The 15,132-nt window shown below is 31.8% G+C and overlaps 1 protein-coding gene across 1 annotated transcript; it reads right to left on the bottom strand.

Moving 5' to 3' along the window:
- Nucleotides 1-1,730: 1,730 nt before the first annotated feature.
- Nucleotides 1,731-8,694, bottom strand: LOC129915832 (dolichyl-diphosphooligosaccharide--protein glycosyltransferase subunit STT3B). Its single transcript, XM_055995523.1, has 5 exons — nucleotides 7,029-8,694; nucleotides 6,773-6,969; nucleotides 2,572-3,042; nucleotides 2,311-2,509; nucleotides 1,731-2,249 (listed from the first exon to the last, which is right to left on the bottom strand). The coding sequence occupies exons 1-5, from the start codon at nucleotides 8,397-8,399 to the stop codon at nucleotides 2,178-2,180; spliced, it is 2,310 nt and encodes a 769-aa protein (XP_055851498.1). The 5' UTR covers nucleotides 8,400-8,694; the 3' UTR covers nucleotides 1,731-2,177.
- Between the last annotated feature and the right edge of the window lie 6,438 nt (nucleotides 8,695-15,132).

The raw sequence follows: 15,132 nt of genomic DNA on the forward strand, positions 1-15,132 counted from the left end.
CACAATCCTTCTAATTTCACCTCTGTAGTTTCGGCACTAGTAAATCGTGCACACAAAATATGTGATCCTGATCACTTATAAGAGGAATTAAAGTACGTAGACATGACTTTAAAAAAGAATGGTTACAGCTCAAGACAAAGAGCATGGAAACCCAAATCAAATGAAGAACAAAACACGCCATTCCAATTAGAAAAGCGAGCTTTTCTTCCCTACATTAAAGAGATTTCGGGTGGAATTGCAAGAATTTTAGGAAAATTCGGGATAAAATCTATTTTTAAACCACCCGCCAAAGTTCGACAGTTCTTAAGAACACCAAAAGACACAATTCCTCTCCAAAATCCTGGAGTTTATTTGGTTCCTTGCAGTTGTGGTTCATCGTATATCGGAGAAACAAAAAGAGCGATCAAAACAAGATTAAATGAACACGTTAAAGCTATTCAAAACAATGCAGTCACAAAATCTGCAATATGTGAACACATTGCTTATAACGATGATCATTTTATTAGGTTTGATAAAGCTAAATCGATTGCCGCAGAAAAGTTTTATGTTCCTAGGATAGTAAGAGAAGCTATAGAAATAAAAAAACACAAAAACTTCAACCGCGATTCTAGCTTCAAACTATCAACAACATGGGACCCACTGATAAGCAAGCTTAAACCAACAAGAACGAACATACAAGTAGCTGACGTCGTCGTGAGCGTTGTGTGTACACAAAATTACACAAGTTCAATTCAAGAAGAACCAAACCCGTCATCACCCACTGCAATAGAAAATGCACCAACAACTGCGCACAGGTACAACTTGCGTGCGCGAACGAGAACAAACAACAACAATTAACAACATCCATCAAACCCACTGTAATCCCGTGACCACGAAGTTTGCAAGTTCTTCGAAACGTCGGGACGAAGAAATAATTTAATATTTCTTATAAATACGCGGTGAGTTTCGTAAAATATTTAATTAAAATTACACTAAATGTTGGCTAGCATCCAAACACTGTTCCAACATACGGGTGGAGGCAGGGTAACGTCTCGAGGACTTTTCTTGGTGTGAGAATTACAGAACGTATAGACACAGGATGAGCAGACGGCCATGCCACTTCAAAGAATTTTGTATAAGGATTTGAATTTACTTCCTTGTAGGATTACTAATTTTGGATAAATCTGTTTGGCAGCGGTTTTGAAGTTAGAGTTAGGAACCATTTTGCTTTGCATAGGGCAAGATATTCGGCCCAAGCGATGTATCCATTGGAGCGGAAACTTGTCCGATTTTATAAGAATCGGAGAGTTTTTACCTGTCGGAAGCTCACTTCCAAGCATCATTAGTATGAAATCGTAGAATTTTCCGCTTCGACGGATACTAAGCTAGGGTCGATTATGTACGTTTAAGAATTCGGTCTATATTCTTACTTAAGCTTCCGTAATCACATTTGTGAGCCTGTACTTACTCATATACATATTTCATATTTCTCTTCTAAGAAAAATTTTCTTAAAAAAATATTTTTAAAAAAGTGCAGGCATTCACTTTATTACGTTTCCACTATTATTTTTTTTTCTATTTAACAAAAACAATACATTTTAAGTTACAATTTGTGTTTTAATAATTTTTTTTTTTGTATTTCCATTTATAAATTTACCTTAAATATTTCGGAATACTCTTGAAGAACATTAAATGACAAAGAAAAAAAAAAGTAATTCTTATTAACTATCCAAACTCAGTTGCTTATTGTGTTTCTATTCATTTTAACTCGATGAAAAAAGAATATTTTTTTTTTTCATAATAAGTGAATAGAAATATCGGGACCATTGTGCTCACAAGAAAGGAGCAAACTTTTTTTTATAATTACGTTAAGACTTTTTATATCAAATCTTCAAACTTAAAAGAGTCAAAAAATATTGACTAAATGCAAGTTAATTAATTACTGTGTCTCTTTATCATTTACCTGATCCATTTCATCGTGCGAAAGTTTTGCGTAGAAAATTAATTTAAATATTATAAGGATGGAACGAAATACAGTTATAGCGCTTGTAACTAAACTAAATTAAATGTAAAGTTGTTTTTATATTTTTTAAGGAGCTTCTTCTATCTTTTTTTTTTTTGTTTGAAAGTTTGTTTTTGTGATAGTTTGCCGTCTCTCACTCTTTAATTAGAAAAAAAAAAACTAAATTCCTTTTTTTTTACTTTCGTGTTCGCTTGCCCTTAACAACGACTGGTCGGTTCTTTATATAACCTTTCCTCCTCTTGGAATTCTACAAAAATACAAAATTGTATATATACAATTTGAATATCTCATGAATGTAATAGGTTTACCTTTCGGGAAACATAGTTGCCAGAGGAAACAGCTCTATCTGTGGTCTTAATCGCGGGACGATTAAACTCATGTGGTTTCTTCACCCGATAGATGCGGACCAACCAATGTTCGGACGTGTATGCTTCCTCTAGATAAGTGAGATCAAAATCTTTGTTGCCAATCACAGCATTTCGAGTTCTATCATAACCTGCTGGGCCTCTGTAAAAATTCAATCAAACAATCATTTCAAGTAAATCAATTAAATTGCAATAGAAACAAACCTATAATCTAATTTCAACTCTCCAAATCTGTAGTAGCTCAATTTGTACATTAGACAATTAAGTAGGGCTGGGGCACCTTCAGCATCAACACGGAACTCTCCACGATCGGTAAAATAGTCACTTTCTCTGATATCCTTGGGATGTTCACCTTCAGCAATACGAACCATCCATAAGAACTTATTGATATCATCACCAGAATAACCAATTACACCACCGAATATAACCAAAACATAGTCCACATCAAGAGAAGTCATGATTTCGTAAGACTTCTCTTCGGTAGATGACATTGCCTTGCCAACCAATGCTATGTGACTATTATTCCAAGTATTATTGTCCACCAGTGTCGTTCGATTTGCCATTCCCGCTATCTGATAACCATAATCCCACCAAGACATAATGCGAGCGTCGTCAGCTGTGTTTTGAGATAGCCAGTAGTAAGCCTCACGGAAATCATCGAGAATGTTGCGAGATCTATGAATAAAATAGACAAAAAAAAAAAAGGAATTTTTGAATCAGGACCAAATATTAATCTCAAACAGAAGAGAAAGATGGAATATGCTTTCTTGGTGGTCGTTGAAAGCCTCACTTTCTTCCTAACTTCCTCTATTTACTAATTGAAAGGCATACATAAAGGTTTTGTTTGTCAAATTCTGTCAGTGGTTAAATTGGAGTTCAAATCATTAGAACGATTTGTTTGCTCAATGTTATTGAAAACTTTCACTTAGCTGACAAGAAAAACTAATTTGCACCCGAAACATAAATAAATACATTTTTTAACAAAAAATAAATTAAGTAATCACTTGATCAAATAAGTCCTCACAAAAACTAATTGATGATTCGGAAATTTATCTTTATCAATAATTGTTTTGAGTAGTTTGTCATTTATAAAATTATTTGTGTCTCAAATCTAATCAAAACATCGTAAGAATCAATTTAGATAAATTTTCCTGATATATATAACAGGTCTCACACCCTCATGCACTGAGAGATTTTTTTCTTTTTACACGTTTTGATGATAATTTGATGCAAAGACATATTTTTATCACATCAAGATAAATAATACAAAACATGAAAACCTTAGATAACAGGGGTATAATGTTTGCATTCCGATTAATGTTATCTTATGTTTAAATTGAAGCGAGCATGCGGCCAAATGAAGCGGCCGGATCATTCTTTTTCATTACTTTGTAATTGTAATGCACTTTTAGTTTTCAAAGTAATTTACAAAAATAAACATTAAAAACAAAAAAAAAAAAAAGAATTGAAAAAGGAGAAAGGGCATTTTGGTCGTTCGGCGGCCATCAATTAAATTGGTATAGAAAGAAAGAACAAGTATAACTTAGGAAAAGTTTTTAGTATGGACGTTTCGCTGTACTGCATTAAGAATGTTAACTACTGCAATAGTAGTATAGTTAAGTGTGAAGGATAAATTGAACTACATTTATATTTTAAAAATAGAATATGATGCATTTTGTCTAAGTTTGAAGACTTCAATCTTGAATATCCGACAATTTTCTACAAAGAAATGATCAAGACCAGAAACTTTAACTGAAAAAGAATCAAGTTTTTTTTATTTAGGCCCAATTTATTCACTCTCCATTATTTTTAAAGGCTCCATTAAAAATTATAAAACTGTCAAATCGCATACAAATTTTAAAATTTCCCTTTTTTAATGGCGACTTTAAATTTAATGGAGTGTGAATAAATTGGACCTTAGAACGTTTTTCTATTTAATGACCGATATCTTAGTTTTTTTTTGTGCCAAACGCAAACAAAGGAGAACTTTGAAATTTTATTTTCTTGTGTGGTTTAAACGCCCCCTAAATGAAATACACATTTCTGATTTTTGCTTTCAATATGTTTCATTTTTGTTACTCTCATTCATGGTGGTAGATTAAAAATTAATATTTATTAGTTTGTTAAAACTTTCTTATTTGTATTTATTATTTTCATGAATTTGCAGTAGATCGAACTGCGAAAACTGCATTTTTCTTAATAAAGAGGAAAAGTTATTAAAATGTTTAGAAGCGAAGGAAACCATGGCGATTGTTCTTAAAACATAAGAGGAAGACAAAGAAAAACTGTGGAAACTATTGATTGGCTGAAGTCAAGGTCAAAATGTTAAGACCCACCCCGTTAACCTAAATAAAAATGGACTTTTGGTTGAATTTAATAGTCTCAACAATAAAAGATATGAATCCTAGGGTCTTTTTTAATTAGTGTACCATACTTCAGGAAATGATAAATGGACAATTTGAATACAATTTATTGACCTCATTTTCCGCGTATTTAGAGAGAAGCCTAAGAAAGGTGTTAATTTTCTAATTACAATAACTATGTTAATTGAACTCATAACTCATGTCTTTGTTTTTGTAATTTTTATTTTGCTCGCATAGAACAAAAATGAAACATTAACAGTTTTAAGGCCCATGGCATACATTTTCTGATATTTTTTTTATAATACATATTTTGTACTTTGAAACATTTTTTTTGTTCATTTTGGTTGGTAAGTTTTGTGAATGCTGGGACTTTTCCAAACTGATTACCTAGATCCAGTGTTGCCAGAAAATTTTAAAGGCAAGGAGCCGAATTTTTGAAGTCTTGGAGCCAAAAATCCCCGATTTCAAAAATTGTTCATAAAAACTCATAATAATGCATTTTGTACCATTTTTTTTTTCATCATTTTTTTCCAACTTCAAATTAACTTAGATAAACAAAAAATTAAAAAAAAAAAAAATAAAAAAGAAATAATACTCTGTATTAAATTTATCAGAATTCAAGTTATATGAGGCGTTCAGAATAATAATGGGTCAAGTCCATTTGAAATTTGTGCATTATTCTGAACTTTGAGAAGCATTTTCTCAGAAACTAAAGAAACTTTTGAAGTAAATGTATCACAGATCGATACCTCTATAGTATCTCCAAAATGTCTTTCTTTTATTTTATTTGACATAAAACAAAACCCTTTATTTTTAAGACTTTAAAACGTTCAACCTAAAGAGAAGTGGAATTGACCCATTATAATTCTGAACGACTCATATATGAATGAAAACGGAAGTAGGTACATTCACAATTGCGCTTTTAAGTAAGACGTCAGATTCTACTTCGAAGAAGTTTAGTTCTACTTCGAAGACGTGATCATAATAATCAAGTTCTTTAATTATAAAAGTTTTTAATTTTGAAGGAGCCAAAAATCGCCAAATTGAAAACTTAAGGAGCCAAATTTTGATAAATCGGAAATCAGAATTTGAAGGAGTCGGAGAAAACTTGAAGGAGCCGGTTTGGCTATAAAAAGCCGGTATTGGCAACACTGCCTAGATCCGCGTCTGATTGACATATTTTATATTAAGTGTTAAACGCAAAAATGCATTTTATCCGTTGAAGAATTATATCATAAGGATACAACTTTTATGAAAAACTAAATTGTACAATGTACATACAAAATTTTTTCATTTTCCTTTAGGAGTGGTTTTAGAAAAAAAAACTAGTTTTCAGAAGTTGCAGAATGTCAGATTTTGTTAATTTTCTTATAAAATATCAGGCTTAAAAAAAAGTTGAAAGCCAACCCCTTTTATATCGAGGGACCTCAGGGCCTTTAATTTTTATTAATAAACAAAATAGTAAAAAAATGAATTTGAATTGATTTATCAATACTTTGTTATTTACTACTAAAAACTTACTTACTAAAGATTACATATATCGGTTGATATAAGCTAACTTTTGTTAAACTCGTTTTAAACTGAGAGAAGATTGCCTCTTTTTAAAATGTAATTGGTTAATTGTTTTTTTGTTTTCAATAGATTTTTTTAAAAATTTAAATCTTTCCTAACACAGATTTTGTGTGTGTTTTAGAAGTGGTTTAACTTTTACGGACAATATTCGTATATCGTCCCCTTTCTGCGTTAGTGACGCAAAGTAAATTATTTTTCAGTTTCCAAAAGAAATTTTAGTTTTTCTGAAAACCAGACGCAGAAAGGTGACGATATATCTAATTAAGGAATCTAACAATATGTCCAGTATATCATTATTCATTACCACAAGGATTCTCTAATCCAGATTGCTAAGTTTCAAGTTTATGAATTCTTTTATTTACTCTAATCTTAAGTGGGAAAATAAATGCTTTTTAGGCTACATAAAACCCACTTTCCAATAAAAGTTGTTTGATTTTTGAAAATAAAAACAGCAAAAAGAAATTACTCACCCATCTTGACTATTATGGAATGCCAACACAATAGAAGGACTTGAATATGCATTACTAGTAACCCATGTACAATGAACAGCAAACATCATAAGAAGCATCAATATAGCTAAAATAACTACACTCTTTAAATTGGCACCAATACCAGCAGCTCCTTCATGAGCTGAATCATGTTTTGGTCTATGTTTTAATTTTCCAGCCTAAAAAAAAGAAAACATACAAGAAATACCCATAAGATATCCAAAAACATCCAACTTACCTTATCATACATATTTTTCTTTTCCACCGAAGTATCTTCAGTTTCATCAGTAGCTTTATTCGGTGAACTATCTTCTTTCAAAAACACCTCCAACAGGCAAGAGAATGCAATACCAGCCAACATACAAACAACTGGAGTCAATGTCAACATCAATCGAACCATAACTCCAGCAAAGTAAACTGCACTTATGGCATAAAGAACAACAAAGACCCTCTCATCGTTGATTTTTTTGATGCAATACCATAATCCAACTGGGAATGCACAAACTAATATATGCAAATCGAAGAAAAACGAAAACCACGTTGTCGGTTGATGTTCCGATACCGATGCAATAATTGGAATATGAATTTTTGCATACCCAGTGTCCCATAGAGAGTAGAATCGTCCACTCCATGGTGCCACAACACCCATCATTGTGAGTAGAACGACTGCCATAAAGACTACTGCAGCTGCTATCAGAGCACCCACGATGAATAGCCTCTTGAACTCTGTTTTAGAGAGGATAGTCTGCAAATGCTTCAACACACCAACAGCCAGAAGAAGTACAAACACTCCCATCGCTGCCATGTGTTCGCTTGTTCGAATCGGTTGGAAGCCAACAAAAGGAATTTGCATCGAGAATAACAGACCCAAGATGTAAAAAGTTGTGTAACTGGTTAATAACCTTGGCGAATATCTTCCCATCAAAAGCAACACAAAAACGTGCAATGGAATCAGATTGATAATAAACACATAGCCACCCCAAGCTGAAACCATGTAGAAGTAGGATAAAGCTGCCATTGATGACCAGAATACCGAACCCGTCTTAACTGACTTCACCCACAAATAGTAAGTGAATTGCAGAGCAAAAATAGCAATTCCTTCGTTATCATAAGACCCTGCTACCGATCGACTAATATAACCCGGTACTATCGCAATAAAACTGGCAGCAAATAAACCAGCTCCAGGAGACCATAACTCTTTGGTCAACAAATATGTAGAAATCGATGTAAGGCCACTAAAGACAGGCGCCAAGAACACACAAATATCTCGAATATGTACCGGAATATTCAAAGCATGTAAAATATAATGAATACCTCCTGAGGTAATCATCAATCCAGGGTACACAGTACCACCAACAATCCGTCCCAATGGATACCAAGCGCGCTCATCGAACCAATTCAAAAACTTGTAATAACCATGTTCGACCATGAAGGCGGTGGCACGATAATTGAACCATGGATCGAATTCATGGATAATGCTTTCGAAACGAATGACAGCAAATAAACGTGAGGCAAATCCAGCTAACCAAGCTATAAGGAGTACGGCAAATGTGATGAGACTGCTATAGCCAGCTGCTTTGCGATTGAGCAGTTTTGCAGGGCGATTCATTTTTTCTCAAAATTGGATTTTTTCTTTTTCCTCCTAAATTTTGATTTTGATATCGTCGGAAGGGGGGAAAAAAGGTTTAAGTTTTTTGATTTTTTTTTTGTTTAAATACTTGTATTGCTTATAGATAACATTCGTCGTTGTCTACCCTTTTGGGGTGTTTTATTTTTTTTCTTTAAATACAAATTTTTTGGTGAGATTTTTTTCTTCGTGATGGAACGAAAAAAAAATTTCAATTTGACTTTTTACAACACCACCACCGACCGAAAAGAACAAATGACACGTCGCCCAACAAAAACACCGGCCGATCAGGTTAGGCAACTTGAGAAATATTATAAATGCATGATAAAAACAAAGTGATGCCAAGATGGTAGGAAATTAAATGACACGACACAGAGTAGTGTTATCGTGGATGAAGAAAATTAGGTGTGTTCGTTTTGAAGAGTATATCTAATTGAAAAAATTAGTGTGTTACTTTTGATATTTCAAAGTACTTTTTAGTAGTTAAGGGGTTGCATTAAATTTTACATTACATAGATCGCACTTACATCCATATTATTCACTAGTTTAAAAAATACATCTGGATGCAAATATGTCAAATGCCAAAAATAAATCCACATCCAAAATAGTTATCCCGATTTTAACTATGAAAATAGTTAAAATATAGTTAAAAATTACTATTTTTTTCTCTGTGCGATAGTGAATATTATGGATTTGGATTTATTTTTGAAATTTCAATTTCTTTACATCCAGATGTATTTTTTAAACTAGGACGTTAGTTTAAGCTGACGTTTTTTTTCGGTTTCTTCAATTTTTTTGTATGCGCTGTTGGAAAAGAAATTTCGATTTTATAGATAAAGCTGCGCACAAACTCACCTAAAATGTTTTATTGAATTTTATATCGCCTCAGTTTTGGAGAGAATTTTGTATGGGAGCTAAAATTTAGCTCCATTTTTTTTTCGAAACTCCAATTCTACAACTAAAATGATAACTAAAAAATTACATGCAGAATTCTGTCAAGCTTTTCATTCAAAATTCTGTCCAAAATAAAGCCTAGTACGCTGCTGATTCGAAAGGAAAAATTTTCAAGTCTCCAAAGCTTAGAGGATATAATATATGGAGTGCTTGTGCTGTTAGTTCCGTGAAGCTTTTATAGAGGGCTCTAGTTTCTTTAAGTTTTTCGATGAGTGCATACCTCCATTTTATTTTCATTAGATGGCTGTCATCAACAGGCGTGTTTATTTACAGCTTCGGAACCGGACTCGCACTGAAAAACGAAAGCAGCGACCCCTATCCATGTATATGGCGTTACAATGTATTAGGTATAGGAACAAGCACTCCATATATTATATCCTCTAAGCTCCAAAGTCGACAACGAAAATGCTAACGAAAAAATATCATCGGGAATTCTGTCAAAGTCAAAATAAAAAATTCAAAATTAATTTAAAATCAAGAAAAATCAACAGAAAATAATTTTTAAAACAAGAAATAAATAAATTAAAAGTGAAAAAAAACATCAACACGAAATTTTGTATGGAAAATTTCTTTTCGCTTCAGCAGCGTACTAGGCTTAAAGCCGAACATTTATGTATACAAGAATTTCACTTATGTATGTTTTATGTTGCTTTATTTCCCAACTTCATTAAGCTTTTTTATTCCATCATTTATTTTGATTATTCAATTTCTGCATAAAAACACGCGGAGAAACAACATACAATTTTCCTATGCCTTGTAATATATTATGTGATCAAAAATAACAATTAATAAGACAATTTCAAAACAAAAAAGAAATATGAACAGATCTTATAACTTGAGTATAAATCACAAAAGGGGTATTCGCGATCCGGTGCAATAAAAAGGTGTAAAATTGCTAAATTTAGTTTTTCTGCTACTACAACCACAGCAGACAAATTTTGCACCATTGTATTTTATTTTTGCAATAGGGTATAGCAAAAGTGTAAAAGTGCAAAAAATTGTAGTCTGCATATTTGGTTGTTTTATTTTAAGAAAATGTTACACTTTTGCACTTTTACAACGATACAAGACCATTTGCATCGAATCGTGAATACCCCTAAAGTTAAGTTTTTTGTGTAGCATACCTATTTGGTACGTTTACCAAGGTCAATAATGGTGTTTTCGTTTGGTAAAAAAAACAATTTATTTTTTTTATCTAAATCAGTCAAAAAAACAATTTTTGATCTGTTCAACTACAATTAAGTAGTCACAACAGTTTTTTGACAGATTTAGATCAAAAAATAAATTGATTTTTTACCAAACGAAAACACCATAACACTTAATCATGACATCTGCCCAATCAGAGCCTCTTAAAATTCAGATTTTAGGTCTGTTTGGGTACTGTCTAAAACAGAAATATTTCTACTTTTTTTAAAACTGTTTTCACCCAATTCCTGTTTGGGTACTCTGATGGCCAGTTGTACAAACGCGGTTCAGTCTCGGAGCAGGAATTTAACTTGCCGATTTCGGCGGATTAGCAGTGGATCAACTTTGGTTCAAGGATGAATTTAGCTATTTCAACATATATGAACCTAACCAGTGCTAAAACTTATAATATTACCACCGAATTCAGAAGATAAAAGTTGCTGAAAACCGCGGATTAAATATTTGCCCTGAAACTGTGAATTTTTGTTTTTACAAAAAAGATAGTAGCGATCGCGGTGGTGGTGAAGTTTAATGTGCGCATCATCTTATTTTAAGGTGCTCTTTTTTTCTTCGTGTAGCAGACAATTTTGTCCTAAAACTGTTTGGGTACTTTTAGAAGCAAACCTATTAAGTATGGTGGCCTGCGTTGAAAGCGGGAATTTTCATTTCCACTTGTATCTGTCACAATTTAAAAGAAAAAGAAATTTTAAACCAAAGAAATCTTTTCATTTCGAGTTAAATTTTAGCTCGCATATAAAATTTCCTACAAAATTGAGCCGCGATAAAATTTGATAAAACAAAGTTAAGAAAAAGGGAAAAAATCAGTTACCTAACTAATGATAAAAATAAATTAATAATAATATATAATATAGGAATAAATAATTTTGCCGAGTAAAATTTATTTGAGAATTTCAGCCGAGATAAAGATCGCTCAGCTTAAGCCCGTATGAAATTTTTTTTTCCTTATTTTAAATAATTTAAAAAAGAAAATATAGCAGTTCCACATGTTTCGAATACAAAAATACACGAAGTGTGAGCGCGTACACAAAATAAACAAAAAGCCAAAGATGTTAGGGTCAATGTGGGTAAATGTAAACAGGGGTAAATGAAAACATGGCTCATAACAAGCTTTAGTTAAATCTCTTTGATGCATACATAAGTACAAATCGCGGACGCATGTATCTTTTAACATATACGTCAAGCTCATTCGACGAGCGTGTTTTCCGTGAAAGATAATTTTTTAAAGTGCCAAACAAGTCGTTAGTCTTTCAGAAAAATTAAATATTTTTGCAGATTCAATTAACTCAGTATAATTTGCAAATACTTTTTTGTTTTTAATTTTGATGTAGATTCTATGTGATACATCAAATTTTAAAATACAGGACATTTATGTCGATTTGCATGTGTTTACATTTACCCCAGAATATTTTTCATAATGGGTAAATGTAAACAACGTATTCTGGGCTTAAATATAAACATACATTTGTGCTGAAATTATTGGTTTTAATAAAAATAACGTATTTTAAGTCAATTACTATTGCTAAAGTGCCGCGGAGTCACATTTTAAAGTAGCTGCTCAGGATGCATATTGGGCGCCTATATAAAGAATCAAAGGAAGAAAACAAAAACTTTTATTGGAATTTGAAAAAGTTTTTGTCAAATACCTTCTTGAACGTTTTACAATTTGTTATCCATATGATAAAAAGGAAATTCTAAATTTTAAACCACCGTTTACATTTACCCCAAATTTGTAAAAAAACACAAACATGGTGGGGTATTTGTAAACATGCCATATTTGACAGTAATGTAAACAATTTGGGAAATATTTGTTTATATTTATAAAGAAGAATTGCCATCATTTCATATTTGCATTTGAAGATACCATTCAAGTTGTTCCGTGAAAACATATAAAAATCTAAGGTCGAAAGAAAAAAAAGACATGAAATCGTTTACATTTACCCACATTGACCCTATAAAAAAAAGTACTAAAATATGTTCTAAAAAAGAAAATGAAACGTCTTTGTTTCAAAGATGAACTACTTTGATTTATGTGACTTTAAGATACGAAACCATCAAAAATTAACCTTTCTTCCACGTTGATTTTAAAATGTTCATCTTCAACGCAAAATCATTCTGAATAATAGTTAAATCAATGTGGTTTTCATTGATTTTATTTTGTTTAATGGTGGCTTTTCCCTGAGTGTAGATATTTAGGCAACGTCATTTTCTGAACGGAAATTTGAGTAAATTGACTAAATAAGTTTGGATGTGATGTTATTGTCAAATTTCGAAATTTATTTAGGAATTTTACCGGTCGCATGGGTAAGACACCAAACTTCACTTAACTGTAATGAATAAATAAAATTAATTATAACCGATAATGCACTTTTTAGTTGTTTTTCACACAAATAAATTTAATTTTGCTAAATTAATTCTTTAATTAAAAACAATCTGCTTTAATGTTGACAAGAAAAACTTTCCTAAATTTTTAGGGAACATTTTCTTGCCTAACTTTCCAGTTAGCTTTCCAATAAAATTACCTAAATTGGAAAGATTTTTTTTGACAGCTGACCAATCAGAGACCGAGAAATTACCTAAGTATTTAGTGCCTAACGTTTCTGAACCTGCCCAATAAGTTTGCTTTTTTCAGTAATATTTCATTTTTTTTTCGACGTGAATTGAAAAATCAAAATAAGTTTTTTATTTGTCATTTCGTCGGTCTCATGAGCAAACCTCGTAACTCCAAAAATCAAAATTTTACAGGAGAGACGAAAGAGTAAACAAACAACAGAGTAGTTGGGAAGAAACGCGCTGTGCAAAATTTGATCTTAAGTCTATTTAGAGTTTTCGGAATGACCCCAAATTTTCTGGGTTGCTCCGCTGACATATTTTCTACAGAATGGCATTCAAAAGTCATTTTTGAAAAAAAAAGTAGAGTTACGAGGTTTTCTCATGAGACCGACGATTTGATTTTCTATAAAATATTTGGATTTGTTTATAAAATAGACAATCCTATTTTAATTCTGTTTGTGAATTTAAATATTATAAATTTAAATATTTCTTGCGTTTTGCATAATATTAAAAATATATTTTTTGCTTCAATTGACTTTTGTTTGTTGTTTTATTTTTTAATCGACATTTGAGAGTGCACGAGCGTATCTGTTTCGTTAGAAAAAAACGTTCTGTCTTTTTCACCATCAGATTTATTTGATTAAAAATGTAAAAAAAGAAGTATCATACGGGCTTTTTTTTTCGTATTTTTAATACAACAAAATGTGATGATTGTGTGAAGAAGAAAGGAAGCTTTTTTTTTTACCGAAACAAATACACTTTTTTTATCCTCACATTGTCACATTTCAAATAATTATCAAAATCAATTAAAATCAACAAACAAAATGTCAATTAAAGAAAAAAAAAACATTTTCGTTCTTACACAAAATATAGCTTAACTTCTGTTTTCCTTTTTGAAAATCGCAAGAAACAAGATTTAAATTCACCACGCACCGAATTTAACTTTTTTTTTATCTATTTTTATAAACAGATCCAAGTATCATACGGGCTCCAGTTCATACAACTATCCGTACCGCTACGGCCTTTTCGATGTGGTCATTCTTTTAGACTTTAAAAAAATAAAGTTACCTTAGTTCTTGTTTAAAATTTCTATTTTTGTTCATTTTTAAATTCAGTCCCATAAAGTCAATATATAAAAAAAACAGCACGTATACGCCACAGTGCACGTGGACATAAATTGACAATTTTTCAAGTGAAAGAGTTTACTTCTTTTTGTGCATATCACCCGAGGTTATGTCAATAAAATGATCCAAGGTAAAAGTGTAGACCTTTTAATAATTTACAACTCTTACAAATATTTTTTTTGATAGGGGGTTCTTTTACCATCAGATCAGAAATTGTTAAAAATACCGTTTTTCATCCCCACTCCGCTTCAATCGATTTTTAAACAAGAAAACCAACCCAAGACCGTTGCAAATACAAAAAGTTAAAAAATATATTTGCTCTAAGCAAAAAGCTGTACGACCGCAGAAAGCAGTCGTAAGAACAAACGAGAATTGTTTTATCAAAAACGATTATCTTAACACGTAATCGCAATTGAGCTATAACGACGAGTGTTGAACGATTATCGTAATTCGTATTACTGCCCCAGAACTGATTTTTCGTAGAAAAAAACTTAACATAGCTTATTGTGCCACTGTGTTTACTCTGTGTAAGAGTGTAAGTACCTATTAGATTTTTTATGAATGAATCTCAAAATTTCACGGAAACATGGATGTTACTTAACTTCAGGATATAAACAAAACGAAATGAGTATTTATGGGGTTTGGGGATAGCTTCCTATTGCCTTACGGAAATAAATACTGATGCAACACGTGTTGAATGCCAATGACATTGAACCCATATTAGACAGATATAAAACTTAATGTCTTGAAAAAAAAAAACAAAAAAAAAAAACAAAATAAAAACATTCAAATACAAGAGAATTCGAATAGAGTAAAAGCTTTCGAAGTCGAAATTTTTCCCCAGGAAACTTAATTTATGGTTCTCTTAAGAATGTCCTTAC

Source organism: Episyrphus balteatus, chromosome 3 (genome assembly GCF_945859705.1).
Source record: "Episyrphus balteatus chromosome 3, idEpiBalt1.1, whole genome shotgun sequence".
Taxonomy (NCBI): domain Eukaryota; kingdom Metazoa; phylum Arthropoda; class Insecta; order Diptera; family Syrphidae; genus Episyrphus; species Episyrphus balteatus.

Coding starts and splice junctions, on each gene's coding strand:
- LOC129915832 (XM_055995523.1), bottom strand. CDS start 8,399: ATGAATCGCCCTGCAAAACTGCTCAATCGCAAAGCAGCTGGCTATAGC. Junction 6,970..7,028: donor AGAAAAATATGTATGATAAG/GTAAGTTGGATG, acceptor TCTTTTTTTTAG/GCTGGAAAATTAAAACATAG. Junction 3,043..6,772: donor TTCCATAATAGTCAAGATGG/GTGAGTAATTTC, acceptor TTTTATTCATAG/ATCTCGCAACATTCTCGATG.